This window comes from Eretmochelys imbricata, chromosome 2 (genome assembly GCF_965152235.1).
Source record: "Eretmochelys imbricata isolate rEreImb1 chromosome 2, rEreImb1.hap1, whole genome shotgun sequence".
NCBI classification, from domain to species: Eukaryota; Metazoa; Chordata; order Testudines; family Cheloniidae; genus Eretmochelys; species Eretmochelys imbricata.
Genome location: NC_135573.1, coordinates 266,435,956 through 266,456,121, shown reverse-complemented (window position 1 = coordinate 266,456,121; position 20,166 = coordinate 266,435,956). Strand labels below are relative to the sequence as shown.

General features: G+C 46.1%; 2 protein-coding genes across 7 annotated transcripts in view; one reads left to right on the top strand and one right to left on the bottom strand.

The window, feature by feature from the left end:
- Nucleotides 1–17,072, bottom strand: part of DHX30 (DExH-box helicase 30) — a 43,043-nt gene extending 25,971 nt beyond the window's left edge. For 2 of the 4 annotated variants that reach the window (XM_077808532.1, XM_077808528.1), the window contains exon 1: nucleotides 6,544–6,751. In XM_077808532.1, coding sequence (XP_077664658.1) covers nucleotides 6,544–6,751 — 208 coding nt within the window. Of the gene's footprint in view, nucleotides 1–6,543; nucleotides 6,752–11,638; nucleotides 11,694–16,997; nucleotides 17,006–17,057 lie in introns of those variants that run through there. The other 2 variants (XM_077808529.1, XM_077808531.1) reach the window with 2 other exon arrangements.
- An 87-nt stretch (nucleotides 17,073–17,159) lies between these two features.
- LOC144260035 (KAT8 regulatory NSL complex subunit 1-like) overlaps nucleotides 17,160–20,166 on the top strand; it is a 141,659-nt gene continuing 138,652 nt past the window's right edge. For all 3 annotated transcript variants that reach the window (XM_077808525.1, XM_077808526.1, XM_077808527.1), the window contains exons 1-2: nucleotides 17,160–17,302; nucleotides 19,807–19,922. The gene's annotated coding sequence lies outside the window, so the exon portion shown is untranslated. The remainder of the gene's footprint in view (nucleotides 17,303–19,806; nucleotides 19,923–20,166) is intronic.

The window sequence follows — 20,166 nt, the reverse complement described above, 5'->3', positions numbered from 1 at the left end:
GAAGAGGGAAAGGGAAGTGGGGATCTGTACTGAATCTGCTCAGAGAACCAGTTACTGGAATGGGACCTCTCCTTGGAGTGTGTCAGCACAGACCTCTACTTTTGCAAGATTAACTTGCACTAACAGCAACCAAGGAGGTGGGTCTGAGGAGAACTGGTTAAAGGTTGCAGAGCTGCTTACCCAAGCTGAGCATATAGCCCAGCTGCTAAGATGAGTAATGTCATATTTTCATGCAGCACACGTAGCAGTTTAGCAGATTTCAGTAACAGAAACATCCCCAGTCATTCTAGAGGCCCCTTAATGAACCTTTACAGGTCACCTTTAAGGCACAGGCCTCTTTCATGGAAGGTTTACAACGCTCCAGAAAGATTTGCTGAATTTCCCCTGGTCAGTCACATTTCGTCAATAAGTTCCAATCCTGGTTGCTAAAAGTCAGGGATTTCAGATAACAAGAGAAAGAACCAGCTTTTCAGCTACCAACACAAAGCCTAGGAGATCTGTGAACAAGAAGTGATCTGTTCTAATCAGAGCTATTCATCTCACTCACACTCTGTGCTGTTTAGTTTTGCTGAGAGCTCTTGGTAGCAGAAATATTGAGGGAAGACACATGGGAACTCCTGACTCCAAGCCAAGAGGACAACATCTGTCAAGAAACTGATTCGCTGCTACCTCTGGCGTATAGATAAAGGCATTTTCTCTACAGGCAGAAATATTTATTGAATGAGTTGCCTCTGAAGTGACCAGACAGTATCATTTGCAGGCATATCTGAACATTGTTCACCACAGAAGAGACTCTCTCCTGGATCTTCTGGGAGATCACTGACAGACTGTATGTTGTACTGTGGCAGATATACTATCCTTAACCAACTCTGCAGGGCTTTCGCCTAGAGCCTGGCAAATAGTATCATACAGGTATAAGAAGCTACAAAAACTATGTTATATGGAAAGGCTTTTGGAGACCACTGACCTCCCATATCGTGGATTCTGTCCTCTGGCATATAGAAAGATGCTGATCTAGAGTCCAGAACAATCCCCATGACTCCATCTAATTTTCTAGGTTTATCCTGCAGCCCAGAGACAGGAAATGTGCCCTCGCTGTCCGTAGGGTCAACTGAGTTCTTGTAGAGCTGTGCTTTCAGAATCCAGGCAAGGAGAGACCTGGATTCCTCTATGTTTTACATGGGTTACCACTTCTGTACTTACCTGGTCAAGACCCCTGGAACCATAGAGAACTACATACAGAGTACTCTGTACTGTTAAGCTCTTATTTTGGGGGGACTGAGTGGGGGGGGGAGCAGGAAGGGGAAGAGAAGGATAGAAAATGGTCTTTCAAGCTAAAAGGATGCCTCAAACCAATCATGTATAATTAGGAAAGGGATAATGAAAGCTAACATCACTGTCTGATGTACTTGCTCAATTTTGTTAGCTACAATTTTCAATGGTGCCTTTTCTTAGGAAAAAATAATATGAATAAACCCCTATCCCTGATATTTCTAAAAGAACCTCTTCTCTCACTTTGAACAGGAATAAGGCTACTTCACCTCAATAGAGTCCCATGACAGGGGTCCATGAAGAGAGGGGAGGGTTGATAGGTGGCATGGGGTAACCTTTTCTAAGGATCCTCAAACTAATAGTCTGTCTACAGTAATCCCATTCTTAGGGGAAAAAGGAGAGAAACAATTCACAATCACCCCCACTAAACCCACTTTGTAGATGATGAGGAGGAGTTACATGGACTGCCATCAGCAAGAACATGTATTTTAGGTCTATGATTGCCTCTGCTTTGAGAAACAGGACTCCTTTGAGGAAATCTGTGATAAGGAGCAAAGGATGAGGAGGACCTTGTCACAGGTATCTACGAAGAATAGACGTGTTTATATAACGACACCAAGGATTTTGAGATGGATTTGTAGTCAACTTCAGTGTTTAATCCACCTGGGAGCAAAGGAGAATGGTTCCTCCAAATGGCAAAATCCTCCATTTTGGCTTGTAGATCAAGATCTGAACTGCCAGCTGAGCAACAACGTATGCCTCATAGCTACTGACATTGCCATAGAATGTGCCGTGCCCAAGCAGTCACCCAAATAATCATCCTACATCTTCAACCCCAGAACTGAAATGGTCTAATCTCATGTGGAGAAGACATGCATCACCAGAAGTATTTGAAGATGCAAACCTGAATTCCCAAGTTGCAGCGAGTGTGGTTTCTTCCCTGGCAGACTGAATTTCTTGGCACCTTCATCCAAAAGCAGAATGACGTATCTCTCTGTGACTTCTTATCTTGTCTTTCCACCACTATCATAGACTTTTCCAGTGTTGGGCCCAGTCTGTAGCCTTGGTGAGATCTTTCATGGTGCATGGTTCCTCCAGGAGCCAGCAGACCAACAAATGTCCCACAATTTGTGTTTTGCTGCAGTCATGTGTCTCGGTTGTTGGAACAGCCCCACTTCTGCATATTGACTTTTGACCTGCCAACTCTTGTTCAGGGGTGATTTAAACATTTCCAGGCCAACCAATCTTTCTCTGTGCCTCCAGGAAGGCGTTCAGCATCATCACTGAGCATTGTGACATCCTCATCAAATATTTCAAGCCATGTGCACCACATTTCCAGCCATGTACCCATCAGTGATTTTAAAGCAGTTATGTAGCAGTTAGGAAGCTTTTCTGTGATTGCAGCTGGCTAACTGCTCTAGTGGGACCATGTAGCGGATGTCACATATCACTCCAGTCTCTGTGACTGTCAAGACTAGAGGCCCTGATTGCAGATGGGCTAAAAGGCAGTCAAAACCCAGTTGAGAGAGTTGGTACTTGACATCCCCAAGATGGATAAAATGGAGGCTGGTTTTAGTCTTTAGTCCCTATCAGGCCACATCTGTAGAAAGAGAGAAAAACTCTTCCCTTCTTGGACAGCAGACAAGTCAAGGTGGGTTATAAAAAGCACTCAGCACTGGCCTAATTCTAGAAGACAGTGGGAGTTTTACCACTGACTTCAATGGGTGCAGAGTAAGGCCAACATCAAGTGCTTTTGAAAATCCCATTCATAGCACCTAAGGTGCTATCAGCCCCAGCAAATCCAGGAAACGCCAAAAATTGTTAAGTGGAGAGACTGAATGGCCTACATTCTCATGTGGGGAATAACAAAAGACTGTTAGGTTGATCTTGACTGTTCGGTTGATCTTGACTGTTCATACCTTCCTCCATATCCTCTTCCTCAGAAAGAAGCTGCAAATGAGCAACAGATATGCAGGAAGACCAAGATGCATAGGGTCCGTAAAAATTAAGGAAACCTGATGGAGAATGCCCCCAAAACATCAGACATGTGCAAGGATGAAAAGCTTGTGGCCCTCCAACACCCGCTCATGTAGATAATTACAGTAGGACTTTTCTTGCTAGAGGACTACACACCAGAGTTCTCAGGTTGGACTCCATTACAAATATTTATAATACAGCATCACCCAGTAGGGTAGGCACAATACAAATAAAAGACCATGCAGACCCTGCCCCAAAAGTGCTTACAATCTAAGAATGACAGCAATAACCCTCAGAACTAGGGTAGATCATCTCAAACTGGAGAACCACAAACGACAACTAGTGAGGCAAATCTGTGTAGCTACAGAGAGGAAGAAAAAGATTCCTTATTGGTGCAAAACAAAATTCATGTGGATTTCAGTAACAGACCCAGAAAACATCTCAGATCAGAGATGCATTTTCAATACACCGGACCCTCGCTAGAACACATGTCTATATAGCATGAATTCGCATGTAATGTGGCCATGGATCCCAAATTTAATTATTTGAATTGCACTTCATTTTAACGTGGTCCCCGCTATAATGCGGTACCATGCAAAGATCCCAAATCCCACGTTCTAGCGAGGGTCTGGTGTATCTGTAGTGGTTTCACCAGGTGTCAGTGCCAAGGTATCAGAATAAATTGAGCCTGAAGATATCAATCTGACAGTGGAAGGCTTGAGACCTGCCTCCATAAGAAATACCTCAAAGTGACTTTCATGCTCCCTATGGGCTCAAGTAATAGTCACTGAGATGGAGCTCAGGCTTTCAGGGAGCCCTTAAAGACACCTTACGTGTTGAATGAGGCATACCTTTTATGCTTTCAGTGAGCATCCTGAAACAACCTCACGTGCTCTGAGTCTATCACTGGAGAACTCAATACAAGGCAATGAGGATGAAAAGACTCCAGCAATCTGCTTCAGCTTTATCTGAGTCACTGTTATCACTGTCAAAGTCTGCCTGTAACACCCAAGCAGCTTTCTGGTTGGCTAGTTGGGCTTTTTGATGTCACAGAGTATGCCAGCTCCTAACTGTGTACAGCCAAGATCTCACTAAAACACAAAAAGACTGCTATACCTATTATGTTTAATGGACACTTGGGAAAAATTAAGGGAAGCAGAAAGACAGGGCATCTGGGGATGGATGAAATAGGCAGTAGTTGTCTATAGGGAAATGAGGTGGTAAAGGAGAAAAAATGAGTTTAAAATGTCTCCTTTCCCAGTGTGTCAAACTACCCTTTCAGAAGCAGTTTGGAGTGGGGGAAGGGAGGGGATCATTTGAGTTCTAACATTTTCACTGGAAAACAGGTCAAATTGGTAGCTGTTCAACAGGCCAATTTATATGCAAGAGTTGAAAGCTGTTAGGTCATAAAATGCTACCAAAAGGATAGTGGAGCTTTTTGAGGGGAAAGGGAAGTAAGTGACCAATTAGAGACAAAGAAGAGTTAAAAAAATTAAAATATTTGAGATAGAGGTATTTATATAATTTTTTCCTACTATTTTTTCTTAACCTTTTAGTAGGAACTAATTTCCATAGCGGAAGCTCACAGAAAGAAGTCCACCCAAAACCAGGGCCGGCTCTAGCAGTTTTGCTGTCCCAAGCAATGAAAAAAACTGTCACTGCCGAATTGCTGCCACGGACGGCAGGAGAGAGAGAAAAGCTGCTGCCGAATTGCTGCCGTCGTGGAAACTCTGCCGCCCCTTTCTGACGGCGGCCCCAAGCACCTGCTTGAAACGCCGGTGCCTGGAGCCGGCCCTGCCCAAAACACACAGGAAATTTTTTAAAAAATTGAATGTACAGGTAAACCATCATATGACAGCAATAAGCCTTCCAGGACACTTCTTGGGTAGATGAAGGCTCTCAGCCTTTAGCATTATACCTCACAAAGCATCTATGCACTAGTAGCTTAATATCATGCCCGTAGTAAGCCGGTCATGGCTTATTACTATGTTTGTAAACATCCTTGAAAAAGACACAACCTTTTTAAAAAGCGTATGCGAGATTTGAACTAGATAATTGAAAGGTGTAAAAGCTTTTTTAAAAATGTGTGAGGTTCTAAGTGCACAATTAAGTCAGCCCTGAATAGGATAAGGACATTAAGAGGGAAACAAACTGTAACTCAAGTGAATGTCTGCTACACGCTGAAGGATGATATGCAGAGAGGAATGCCCAGCAGGCTCTAACAAACAGCTTCCCATATGTAATTTATGGAAGTTGTTACACAAAGGAATTTATGGTAAACGGGAACTTTTAACATCCAGCTTACTTTTTACATTTCATTTGGTTAGGACAGAGACATTAGCTGGTCAAAGGTGCCAGCCTGCCAACTCTACAGACTGAAGTCATCTGCCCACAAAACAAGTGACCTTGAGGTAAAAGGATATGGAACCCTTCACCACTCTCCTGAGCATCCAATCCACCCTATTTGTAAATCAGAGGCTGAGAACAGAATGAAAGTTCATAATACTGAGAGATTCACATTCAGGAAGCCCAGACCCATCCTATTCGTTATTAAAGGTAGGCTTCAGAAACCACGCCGCTCCCTCCCCCCAACATGCAGCTGCTCCACAGTTATCCAAGTAGCCAGGCCCAGGACTCCTTGCTGATCAGCACCAGCAGTTTCACACCCCTGTAGGGGCCAAACTGGGAGAAGAGAAGGGGCCCTAGGAAAAAGCACCGCCGTCAGCCACTTCACCTGGGCAAGCAGCAGTAGGAGAGGGACGGGACGGGACGGCCCACTCACCCGCTCGTCTCCCGTGCTCCAGACTCCAGCCAGGAATCCCTGCCCGGCAGGGTCACCCGAGGCCCCACGAGTCTCTCTGCACTGAGCACACGGAGCACCAGCTCCCCCCGGCGCTTGTTCGCCAGCCGCCGGGCCCCCGAGCCCCTCAGATGGCGGCGGGCGCCCTGTCCCGTCCACCCCATCCCTTCCCGGGAGAGGTCTGGGCTCCCGCGCCGGGGCCGCGCGGCGCGGGGCCCGTCGCCGGGGCCTACCCGCCCTCAAGGCGGGCAGAAGCCGGGCGGCCGGCCGGCGAGCGCAGGGAGCAGGGGGGTGGGCGGCGCTCGCGCGCACACGGCCCCCAGCGCTGGGGAAAGGGGGCCTCGCTCTCCCCCCACCCCAATTCCCTGGGGGACGGAATCTGCCCCCCCCCGGCCCCTCTATGGCGGAAGCGGGGCCTTTGCCTTTGTCGCCCTGCCACCCCCGCCTGGAGGAAGATCCGCCGGCCCATGCGGAGGGAAGAGGCTTCAGCTCACCCTTCACCATTGCGCCGGCTTCTCCCGCTCCGTCCGCTCCCGGCTCCGGCTCCGTTCCGGGCGCCGGCTCTCTCAGGGGGCCGCCCGCGCACAGGCTCCGCGTGGCGCCGCCCGCTTCCACCAGCCCCGCCCGGCGGTAGCGGCGGCAGCGCCGCGGCCCGGAAACGCCACTCACCAGCGCCAGCAGGAGCCGCCTGGGCGCCGCCATCTTGCAAGACCACCTACTACCGGCTTCAGGCCGGGCAGGGACAACGACGGGGGCGCCGCCTGCACGAGGAGGAACCACCTGAACGCAGCGGCCCCTAGCGAGAAGATCGGAGCATTGCAGACAAGGAGGAGCTTGAGCACAGGCGCTGCGGTGAGCTGTCCTACCTCTACACCCTTCCCCTATAGCTATCAGCCTCCCCCAATGCTCCGACCGCCTCCCCCTTACCGGACACCCCCTTTCGCTCCTGCAGGCCCCCCCCCCCTGTTTTATAGTAACTTACCCATTCTCATTCAAGGGTAGGTCTGTGGCCTTCTTGCAATGGATAGTGTCCACTCCTCCCCTACCCACCCCCGCTAACGAGCTGCATTGAAAAGGCCAAGAAAGTAAACAGGGCTAGAAAGCAAGGGATCCCTCTCCCTGGTACAGGGGTTCTCGCCACGTCAAAGTTGAGGGAAAGGGCAGAATAGGGGAAGCCTGTACTAGTCCTGCCCCTAGCTGTTCTGAAGTTAAACAAAGAACTTCAAGCTCCAGGCCAAGTATGCCAGTCATTTAAATAGTAGGACCCTTCCCCCCACCCCTTTTTATTTTTAAAGTATAGTCATATTTACATCTGACATTGTATAAATATCATTTAGCCTGCTGCTCCCCCTTGAGTGGCCCTAGGTAGCAAATCTACTCTTTGTTTTATCTCTAGATCACATGTATATCAACCAGAAGCAACATAAGAGAAATTAAGCCTATAAATACATGTAAGATATAGCTTTGAGGTGAGGCACTTTCTGAATACTATCTGAGCCTCGCAACAGCCCCTTACGGTAGGTTAGCATTACACAATTTTTACAAATGAGGAAACTGACCCACAGAGATGTTTATGATTCACTTGCTCATAAACCAGAAGAAGTTAGTGCCGTGCTGCGAATGGTCCCCAGATATTCTGACTTCTACTGCCCTGCTCTTTTAAATACAATGTTAAAGGGCACTTAAAAAATATAACTTATGGGTTTTTTTTTAACTATTACAATTTGGAGAGTAGAAGACAAAAATGCATTTGCCAGCACCTTGTGTATATTTTCACCATTTCGCCAACATAGCTGAGTTATATTCTCCCCATTTTTTTCACATAGTAATGAGACCACATTTAAAAAACAACCAACCAAACAAAAAACAAGCAAGCAAACAGGAAGATCTGACTTCAAGAACTATACCAATCAGCAGGGAAAGTTCAGGAGCAGGTTTAGTACCTGAAAGTAATTTAAAAAAAAGATACATACTGACTATACTTCAAGTTTCCAGTGTCTCAGTTGCAATCAAACTTCATTATTTTACTAACACTTTAGATACTAACATTTGAGAATTAAAAAAATACTTATTTATATTGTTCACTGTTTGCATTTTTCTCACCTTGAAAAAATTAGATTTGGTCAGTTTTAACAATTAAATGTTTTGAGCATAAAGTTCTTAATACTGTAACATGTGGATGTCAACTACCCTACCACCGCAGGGATGCTTTAATTCCCCCACCCCCCCATCAGAATTCTTTTTTTAAGTGGTCAAAATATTCACATACACCTTAAATTTTATGAAGTCTATTTATAATGTATGCACTTTGGGCTACAATTAAATTGAGAGTGCCTCTTTACAGTAGTGAGTTCTATTTATATGTTAGTTTAAATGTCATTTATTAATCAGTAAATACTTTGCTTGTAAAACAAGATTTTACATTGTTTAGAATGTGTAAAAAATCATTAAGAGGAATAAGGCTTTCGACAAATATCAGGAGAGAAAACAACTAATGTCAGGAGAGAGATAAAATAAGAAATTTAAACTTTTACATTTTTCATGCAGAGGGCAGATTTTTAAAAGATGTCTGAACAGTTAAATTAGGAAAACCCCGTATAAAAGACTTTTAACAAAGAACAGATAAAGGTGTACTTAAAAGATCTGAACACACACTAAATCACTTGTCTCAGAGGATGTGCATCTTAGGGTATTAAGCAAATTAACTAACTTACTGTACCAATGACAAATATTTCTGAAAAAATCAGGCAACCAGAGAGGCACTGGAAAAAATGCAGTACAGATTTTCAAAAAAGAAAATTGAAATGATCCTAGCAGTTTATTGCCCCATAAGTCTAACTTCTATCCCCAATATAATAATTAAACAAATATTGAGAAAAGTATGACTGGAGGATGACAACCATAAGCAATACATGGCATTGGTTCCTATAGAACAAATCTTGCCGGACAAGTTGCCCAAATTAAGGAAATTCAGTAGATGCAAATGATTTGATACTAAACCCCATGAACTCTATTTTGAAAAATTATTTCAAATTGGTTTGGATAGAAATAGTTAAGCAGAAGTAAAACTTCTGGGGGAAATAAAAAGTGTGTGTGTAGAAGGGATTAATGTTAAATGCCAATGTATCCAGTTTATTTAACATCTTCATTGTGATCTTGAAGGAGTAAGATGTCCATTAAAGCAGAGGTTCTCAACCTTTTTCTTTCTGAAGCCCCCTCAACATGCTATAAAAACGCCACCACCCACCTGTGCCACAATAATGGATTTTCTGCATATAAAAGCCAGGGCCGGCATTAGGGGGTAGCAAGCAGGGCAGTTGCCTGAGGCCTCATGTCACAGGGGCCCCCATGCAGCTACAATGTTTAGGCTTCAACCCCGGATGGCAGGGTTCAGGGCCCGGGCTTCAACCCCATACGGCAGGGCTTCAGCCTTCTGCCCTGGGCCCCAGCGAGTCTAATGCTGGCCCTGCGTGGCGGCCTCCCTGAAATCTGCTTGCAGCCCCCCAGGGGGCCTCGGACCTCTGGTTGAGAACCATTGCATTAAGGAAAATCACAGATTATATTAAGTTGTTTTGAGTTATGCATACCAGTGAATGCAGAAATAACAGAGAGAGCCCTAAAGAGATGAGAACCATTGGTGGAGAATACAACAATGGAAAAATATAGCTGTACATCTCGGGAAGACTATGGAAAACACACATTCAATGGGAGGAAGAAACAGTGATGCAAAAAAAGAAAAGGGTGAGAGTATTCAGCAAATTAGATATAAGTAGTAGGGCTAGTGGTTTGTCACGGTAAATTAGACAATAAGTTGAAGTCTGGTCACAGAAAAAAGGCAAGAATCAATTTATGGAAAAAATGCCAGAAGTCACAGGTTACATGATTTCAACCAAAATATCCTTTATTTTGCAATGAAAAGTATTTAACAGCATTTAACTAATAGTTTAATACCACTCGCCCGCTGCATGCCAGTTCAGACTCACAGCAGTGAGCCGCGGCTGACCCTTCTTCTCCCCTACATGAGCCTTTGCAAAGGGGATGGCAGCAGCAGCATTGTACAGAAGCTTCTTATCCAGATATGCTAGCTTCAAGACTTTCCTCAAAAAACTAGTCGTGTCACAGAATCCATGAAGTCCCTACCCCCAGTCCAGCCATGACAAACCACTAGCCCTCATGAGTTGCTGCTCTCCTTCAGCCTCCCATCCTGCCCAGATTTTTACTTGGCATCTTAAGTTTTTCCACTGAAATACAAATGTCAAATATCATTAATTTTTTAAATGATAGGATCCATGACTATTGATGACCTAAATTTTTAGCTTGACATTGAGAATGGCTAATGAAACGTTATGTCACCCAAGCAGTGAATCAGAGGCATTACTTCCCAGAGCAGGGAGATAATAAACCCTCGCTGTACATTTCTGGTGCAACCATACCAGGCATACTGGATTCAGTTCTGAGCAGCTCATTTTAAGATAGAGTTACTGAAGGACATTCAGAAAAAGCAACAACAATGACCAGTGGCTGGAGGGACTTGACTTATGATGGAAGACTAAAAAGAGCTAAATCAAGAGCTTGGCTGAGCAATGACAAAAAGGGACATGATAACAGTTGACATATTTGAATTATGTAAACACGAAGGAGAGAGACTTATTGAACTAGTACAAAGGGATACAACTAAGTAGGAGGATGAAATTAAAAAGGAAAATTCAAACTAATTAGAACTAAACTGGATGAAGAGCTAAGTAATGCACTATAGGGAACAAACCTGTATTGTCAGGGAGATGGATTGGATGACACAGTAGTTCTTTTCCATCTCCAGCTTCTGCATGGAATGACTCTCTTACTGTACTACTTAATGTAAGTACAGATACTTGTGACATTAACACTTGTTCAGACAGCTTCCCTAGCTGAAAAGTGATTTACACTGCTGCATAAGTACTAGATATCAAACAATTATGGTTGGGAAACATTTACACTTTTACGAGTGGGGACAAATTCTACCCTTGGATGTGAGGCTATCCTTGCAGTTAAAAAGGAAGGAATTTTCCTCCAGGGCAGATTGGAAGAGGCCCTGGAGGTTTTTCACCTTCCTCTGTAGCATGGGGCACAGGTCACTTGCTGGAGGATTCTCTGCACCTTGAAGTCTTTAAACCATGCTTTGAGGACTTCAATGGCTCAGACGTAGGTGGGAGGTTTATCGCAGGACTGGGTGGGTGAGATTCTGTGGCCTGCATTGTGCAGGAGGTCAGACTAGATGATGATAATGGTCCCTTCTGACCTTAATATCTATGAATCTATAAAAAGAGTGACACATAACAACTGTCAATGTGGCCACTAATTTTCTCACACATCCTTCCTTTTCAGCACATTTAAACATGTATTGGTGGCACAAACACTTAAATGAATGAGATATCAAGTCACATTGCCAGGCAGTATGGCACACCTGTCATATCATCCAGTATAGAAAAGGATGGAAAAATTATTTATGAACGGGATGTCTTTGTCCAGAGATCTAGTGCTATAGCTGATCAGTCAAGAAAAAATAATGGTGAGAGATGAGAGAGTTCCCCAAACCAACCAAGTCCTTACCTTTTCTACATGAATTCAGCGAGAACATCTCTGTCAAAGTGAAAAGATCTGATTCCTAGGAAAGCAAGAGGGTGAAGAGGCAGGAAGTTAGAATTTATATTCCTCTCTGAAATGTCTAAGCCTCCACTAGCTTTTCTGATATTAACTATCTTTTAGGTGAGGAATACAGCTGAATTCTGATCAGATTCCAGTTTGAATGACTGCATTCTGCTTGGCTATAGTATCTATTATTTGAGGTCTTAAATTGCTGAATAAAGTTGTTGCACTCTGTTAAATAGCTGCTATGTTATATCTAGAGGTGGGAGAAGTGATCCCTCTAAATATCAGTTCAAGTTTGTAAAGACTTTGGAAATTTGCAGGATGAAAGGTGCTACTGATTTCTAGGCATTCACAATCTAGCCATAGCAAGTCCCACTGAGATGAAATACAATATACTGATAGGCTGCTCTTGAGATTTCTCCCACGCCCTCAACACACATTTTTTTTTCTTAAGACTGACATATATCGGTTAATGTATTTTCCCAGTTATAAGGCACACTGAAAAGTCCTGCATTTGTTTGATGTTTCAGTTGTTTTTTGCCCAACTCAAGTTAAGAAGTTAAGCTAGCTATTTATTTTAAAATGCACTGTCCTCAATGTGGGACTAATGACATCTGATGGGGAAAGAGAAACGCAAGGGCAACAAAACATAATTTTTGAAATAATCTATTACTCATGCCCACTAGTTCGGTTTTAGAGCATTCTTGGAATTAGAGTAACAAAGATTTCATAACAGATTTGAAGCAGATTTGTGGGTGTTCCCATTCAGATGATACTATTATTACTAGGCTTTCAAAGGGCTCCCACTGAAATCAATAGCAAAAATCCTATTGATTCCAGTGGTGCAAGAACAGCCTAAGTGCAAGAACACTTTTCTATTCTGAAAAGTGACTGTGTGAAAATGGCACCTTTCTTATACTCAACAGATCTGTTCCCTTTGTGCATGCAGAGCCAAACCTACTGATTTTGGTGATAAGAAGTTGACACTTTGCTATAGTAATTAACCATTTTTTGTAGTGAAGAAGCCAAATAACTTTGTATTTTTAATTGTCTATTTCAAAAATAGTGCCTTGCATAATGACAGGTTTCAGAGTAACAGCCGTGTTAGTCTGTATTCGCAAAAAGAAAAGGAGTACTTGTGGCACCTTAGAGACTAACCAATTTATTTGAGCATGAGCTTTCGTGAGCTACAGCTCACTTCATCAGATGCATACCGTGGAAACTGCAGCAGACCTCGCAAAAAGAAAAGGAGTACTTGTGGCACCTTAGAGACTAACCAATTTATTTGAGCATGAGCTTTCGTGAGCTACAGCTCACTTCATCAGATGCATACCGTGGATGCATCTGATGAAGTGAGCTGTAGCTCACGAAAGCTCATGCTCAAATAAATTGGTTAGTCTCTAAGGTGCCACAAGTACTCCTTTTCTTTTTTCAAAAATAGTGAAATAGACAAACATGATCCCTCAAGAGAATTGCCTGCATGGATCCATACTGTAGGTGACTGATGAGTATACAGTGGGCATGAACGTGGTATTTTCAATAGCTGTACTTGTTGAGGTTGGACTCCCTCCTAGCCCAATGATACATAACGGCAGATTGCTTGGATGGATCCACACTGTCATCCTCAAAGAACAACAGTAACAATTGCTATAGAAAAATATTTACATATTTCTTTCAGCATTGCCTGCATGAAAACCCACTGTAGGTGATTAACAAGCAGTCCCCAGACCCAAAGAGATAAAGCTGGAGAATCTTGCTCAACTAAGGATTCCAGGATGCTCCAAATTGGATGATCCAACCTACAAGCGAAGTCCTGGTAGTAATTCAGCATGAATATCATAACATCATTCATGGATGGAACTCTAGGTAGCAGTTTAGTATACCTCTCTGGGGATGAACATTCCTGAGACTTGGAGTAATGGTCATCGTAGACTTGGTACAAAATGCCTTCATGTCTGCTGATATTGGTATCTCTATTAATTCATGGCAAGTGTGGATGTTGAGTCTAATCTACTTTGACAATCTATGAGTGGGAATGGACTGACCTCTCATTTTATCCCAATATGATACAAAATAGCCAGCTCTTGAAAACTTTAAAGTTATTGGGGAGTGACCGCTAATGGTGTCACAGAAGCATATGGCTTTGATGAGGACATCTTGGAACAGGCATATCCGTGGCATCTTCCTTCCTTCCATTCCTTTAAATATGACAAAGATTGAGACATCAGTTACTTGCATGTAGACTAAATCTTCAGTGAAAGATTTTGCATGATGACGTCTCATGTAAGTAATATAAGAAATTGAACCTACGTAGCCCAATAGGGCTAATGTGCCTTTGGTGTATAGAATAGGTGAGATTCATTCCAGGAGGACCATGAATTCAGAGAGAACCAGAGAGGCCTCATCTTAACTAGGACGGTCAGAAGAATCCTGAAATCAGGAGATTCAAGAGTGGATCTATGACCTCATCAATGATGACAGTAAGGTTGACTCTGATAGTTCCTGGCTCTGAAGACCAAGTCCACCAGGACAGTGCACAGAGGAAACATGGAAAGGAGAAAGAGGGGATGCGTCACTATTCAGCACCAAGGAAGGAGATATCAGAGCCAGCGAACACAGAGATCTAAAGAGATTCAGCAACAGATTAGCTCAGTTCACGAACACCACCAATGTCAAGTAATTATTCATTATTTGTATTACAGTAGCACTTAGAGATCCCCAAATGAGATGCCTGCAACCCCCCCCCATTATCCCAGACACTGGTCAAACACATAGTAATAGATTGTAAGCCCTTTGGGGCAGGGACTGTCTAAACAGATAAGAAAGATTAAGGGTGGGAGGCGAACAAGGACACAGACGGAGAGGTTAAGTGATTTTCTCAAGGTTACATAGTGTGTCAGAGCCAGAGCTCATAGTCCAGTGTTCCCTCCATTGGGCTAAGTTTCCTCTGAATGACATAGAAAGCTTTGGGAGCAGTCACAGCCTGGATCTAATCACCCAGCAGCTGGGTATCCAAGAGCAGCACAGAGGCAACAGCCTGGATAGATGTACTCAGCATTGAGGCACCTGGAACCAACATTCATCAGCTAGATTCAGCACCAGAACTGGAGGGTCCAATGCCAAGATCCCTAACACAGAGGATCTCGAACCAGAAACCATCAATGATACCACAGCACCCATAACCAAGATGGAAGATCCCAAGACACTCAATGTTGCCACCAGACATTGCTGAAGACACTGACACCAAGGAAGACCCGCAATTATGGTGGCCTCATGGCTTCTTTTCATCTTTGCTACTGAAGGAAAAGAATGATAATGAGAGATGGAGTGTTTCAAAGACTCAAGAAGTTTGCTGTTAAGATTTGATGCTGAGCTAGAGGTGGGAGTTTATCTCTCTTTTTGACATGACACTGGGTTTAGGGAGAATGGAACCATGAAGCTATGGGACTTCTAACAGGCAGTTCAATGGGACATTTAGAATCAACAACATAAGATGACCAAGCCAAGTTTCTGGGTGCTGAAGCATTTCCAGGCCCAGCATTAGAACCTGACTAAGCAGAATGAGACATGCTCACACTGAAGAAGAACAGGAACCAAATATGTTAGCTGATGACAGACTTAATACAATTACAACAGGGACACAGATAGAAGCCAGCAAACTTGACTTTAGTAATTTTTAGATAGGCCCTCAACAACATGAGAGCAGCCCAGAAACATAATGCTCAACAGAGCATTAGGATTTTTGGCCATCTCCAGTAACTATTCCTAGCTATAAATAAATCTATATTTATATATATAGAAAAAGCTGTTTCCCCAAAACAGGCCACACAAGGAAGCAACCTACACCACAGAGCTCTTGCTCACTGCCTATAGCAGTCAGAAAAAACTAAGCCACATTCACATCCCTTTGTATATCGTTGAATGTAGGGGAGGTCAAAAGGACACTGGCAGGAGGTTCATGCAGGCCCCCCCCCCCGCCTCTCCGACATTGCTATTCCAAAATTCCCAAGGCTTGCTCCTCACCTAAAACAGGGATCCATGCAGGCAATGCTCGAAGAACTGTTTTTAATTTCTACCACAGAGGCTGATGGATCACTGGTTCTTTAGAGAAGATTTCTGTTCTCCATCACTGCCTTCTTGGGATTTCTGCTGCTAAGTTTAGTGAGGCTGTGGAGGGTCACTGATGCTGGTAGGCAGCTTGGGATAGCATTGGCAGAAGGAGTTCCAAAGGTCACTGGCACCTGCTGCACACCCAGCCCAGTCCCACTGCAAAATCCATGTCTGTGGGCCCAATGGGGAGCCCAGAGACATAGCACTAGGCAGATGGGCTGCATGTGGAGTCAAGGAACTAGGCTCTACAGCAGGGCTGAGGACCAGTGGGGTTGCAGGAAAAAGGAATCAGCTGGCAGCTTTGTTTGCCAGTTTTGCTTCCAATTCCAGATACCCATCTTGGAACCTTCTCACCTCATCCATTCCCCACAACATTATTCCCCCTGCAGCTGTTAGCACTAAGAAGGAGACACCAGGCTTGAGAAACTTCCCCAGCTCTATCAAACCAGGGCTCTCCTCTGGAGATTCCCAGAAGTGAACAGCTGCCTCTGGAACTCAGCTGTTAAAATCCACATCTCTGAAAGCTTCCCAATCTCACACAGGCTCCCCTTCCCCCACCCAATCCCACTCCAGCTCCCCTTGCCCCCCGGATACAGAAGCTCAGGCACCCTCACATCACCCCGGCTCCCCTTATCCCCCCTATATGGAGGCTCAGACACACACCCCCTTGTCCCCCTTGCTCCCCTTCCCCCACTATACGGAGGCTCAGACGCACTCCCCCCCATATCACCGCGGCTCCCCTTGCCCCCCCATACAGAGGCTCAGACACCCCCCACGTCACCCCAGCTCCCCTTGCCCCCCATACGGAGGCTCAGACACCCCCACACCTCACACTGGCTCCCCTTACCCCATCTCCCCCACTCCCAGCTCCCCTTGCCCCCCCATCCCGAGGCTCAGACACCTTCCCCCCCCCGGCTCCCCTTGCCCCCCATCCCCATGCGCAGACACCCCAACGCCTCCCACCGACTCCCCTTGGCCCCCCCCATCCCCACAACACACACACCTCGCCCCCGCCTGCAGGCTCAGCGCCTCCCCGCCGCACACGGGGCCGCCCCATCCCCGCCGCGCCCAGAGGCGCCGAGCCTCCCCTTCGGCACAACGCACCGGCTCCCCGCTCCGCCCCCCACCCCCCGCACCGGCTCCCCGGCGCGGAGCCCCTCCTGCCCGCGCCGCGCACACACGCAGATGCCGCCAGCCGCCCGCGACGCACACGGCGGCTCGGAGCCTCCTATGGATGGAGAGATGCAGGTCCCAGGTCCCCGACACCGACCTCCTCACAACTCTCTAGCGCCGGTCCGCGACAGCCGAAACTACAACTCCCAAGAGCCTCTGCAATCCGCTTCCGGTGTGCGCACCGGAAATGAAACCTGCCACCTTAGCCGCTACGACCCAGGAGGGGCGGGTGGGAGCTATCCCCATGGCAACAGTTCGGGCCAATGGGAGAGAAGTAGGGCAGGGCTAGAGGCCGGGTTGGCAGTGGACGGTGGCCGTACAAGGAGGTTCGTCGGTGCTCAGGTAAGCGAGGCGGAGAGGTTCTGGCCCTGCTGTTGGGCGCGCTAAGTCCCGTACCCTGCCTGAGACTGTTCCTTCGCCTCACGCCCAGTCCTGCGTCACTCCCAACCGGCCGCCCCGCCGCCGCCCCCCCGTCTCCCGCCCCCGGCCTCGCCTCAGGTCCCCCGCCGCCGCCGCCCCCCCGTCTCCCGCCCCCGGCCTCGCCTCAGGTCCCCCGCCGCCGCCGCCCCCCCGTCTCCCGCCCCCGGCCTCGCCTCAGGTCCCCCGCCGCCGCCGCCCCCCCGTCTCCCGCCCCCGGCCTCGCCTCAGGTCCCCCGCCGCCGCCGCCCCCCCATCTCCCGCCCCCGGCCTCGCCTCAGGTCCCCCGCCGCCGCCGCCCCCCCGTCTCCCGCCCCCGGCCTCGCCTCAGGTCCCCCGCCGCCGCCGCCCCCCCGTCTCCCGCCCCCGGCCTCGCCTCAGGTCCTCCGCAGCCGACCCCGTCTTCTCCGCGGACGCCCCGCTTCCCGCCACCGCGCTGGCCTTGGCCCTTCTCCTCTTCACCTTCCCATCCTTAGTTCAGCTCTTCCCTGTGTTAGCTGCTGGGGCCTGGGGGGAGGTGGGAGTGAAGAGGGTATGGCAGCGTCTCACACGCATAGGCCACCACTGCATATCCTTGGGGCAGCTTTTGGTCTCCGCTCTTCAGCAGCCTTTTACAGGGGATTGAATTTGTCTCCTGCCCTTGGGAAGTTTGTGCACGAATCTGTCTCTCCTTTCCTTTTCATTGCACGAGAGGTAGCTGCTATTTGATTTTTTTATTTTTTTGAATGAGTTTAGTGCCAGTGAAATACACTGTCCTGACAGTGCTGGAGACTGGGCTCCTGGGGCCCTAAGAGGCACAAAAGGAGCTTCCTCCTGTTTGCCTTCCAGCAAAGAGCCTCAGCTAAGATGAATGGGAATTGCCTAAACAGGGGGTCTGACTGGGAGTTGCTTAGATCCTAAGGAGCTCCATCAGTGAAGTCCTGACACTAAGCTGTAGGCATTGAAGATAATTCAGAATGAAATGCATAGGTGTAAGTGACTTATGGCTTTTATTTTATTTTCTTAGAGCAGAGATTAGTTCTAGAAAACAAGACTTGGATTTTGTGGGAGGAAGTGAAATACAGCAAGACTTCGTGTGTGTGTGTAGTTCTCACTTTAAACACTGGAGATCAATAGTTCTATTTTTTTCAATAATGAAATGGCTGGCCACGTTAAGCAGTATATTTAGGTTAGTTATATAGTGCCGTACATGGGCATGGTGTCTTAGAAAATAAAGTCCATACAGCAGGAGGCAATGATATCACAGGAAAGTGTTGGCAGTAGAGAGAGGCAAGGGTGAAATCGATATGCTCATGTGACACCTATGGTCACATATGTGATAAACTCTTTTAATCTGAAGTTCACATCTGTCTTGGGTTATGGTCATTATGAAAGGCATAGTACGATTTCATATTCTGTGAAAGCACCAAATGTCACCATACCAGTCTCAGAAATTTTATGTTTTATACTACTGTATTGTTCAATTTATGTGGAACAGATATATTAAGATTTAAGCTAAGTACTGCCCCTGGCAAGTAGGTCATTATTTAACCTTCTGTCTTTGTATGTAACAAACTGCAAAGCTGATCTCAGACAATCTCTTGTCAATGTTTAACACTGGATGCATTCTTATGAAGTACCTATCAAATAAGTGCTCTGCACACCTCAGAAGCTAGGCCCATTATGACTACCAACCTGCTACTCCTGTGAGCAGAGGCAGTCCTTAGGCAACTAAGTTTCTGCTTTTGGGCATACCCACTGCTGTCTCACTCTTGGCGTCCTGATGCCTATCTCACACCTAAGTCCTGGTGGGATCCTCAAACCAGGGGAAGATAGGTGTTTCCCCCCATCTATCTTGCCTGTGGGGCATGTTCAAATGGGCATACTCAGAGGCTGCTTAACTCCAAACAAAACAGCTGGCATAGGAGGAGCAGGGCTGCTCCCTCATAATTTTCAGCTGAGGCGTTAGGGTGCTCACATGGGAAGTGGCAGATCCTGGTTAAATTCCCTTCTCTGCATGATGAGAAGGGATCAGAACAGGGGTTCTCCATCTCAGGTGATCTTTAACTATTGGACTATAGGATATTCTGATGTGGGTCTCTAATAATTTAATTAAAGTGGAATAGATTTAACAAATATTGAGTGAGAGTGAGGATCACACAATAATTTGGTGGTTAGGACACTCATGGGAAACTTCTGTTCAAATTCCTTCTCATCAGGCAGAGGGGCTAATTGAACTGGGGTCTTCTACATCCTGGATGAGTAGCCTAACTACTAGACTAAAGGTTATTAGGGAGAGCTCCTTCTCTCTATCCATACGTATATATACTTTTTTAAAAAGTAATTTGTTTCTCCATTACATTTGTAAAATTCCTTTTTTGTCCACATAATTAAAACTGCATCAGAAAACAAATGCTTGTTTTCTTATTTTTTTAATTTTTCCCTTCCAGGTTAAATGCTAAACTTGAAAAACGTATTCCAGTTCCAAACTTTTTGCTGCGGCTTTGCTCTGTCTGAAAATGAGTGGAACAAAATGCGATGGGACAGGCAAGGGAGTCACATGAAGGTAAGAAATGTCTGACTACTGGCATCTGGCTGACTACTGGCTAAGCAGCAGTTCTGCTGAAAAGGATCTGGGGATTACAGTGGATGAGAAGCTGGATATGAGTCAGCACTGTGTCCTTGTTGCCAAGAAGGCCAACGGCATATTGGGCTGTATTAGTAGGAACATTGCCAGCAGATCGAGGGAAGTGATTATTCCCCTTTAGTTGGCACTGGTGAGGCCACACCTGGAGTATTGTGTCCAGTTT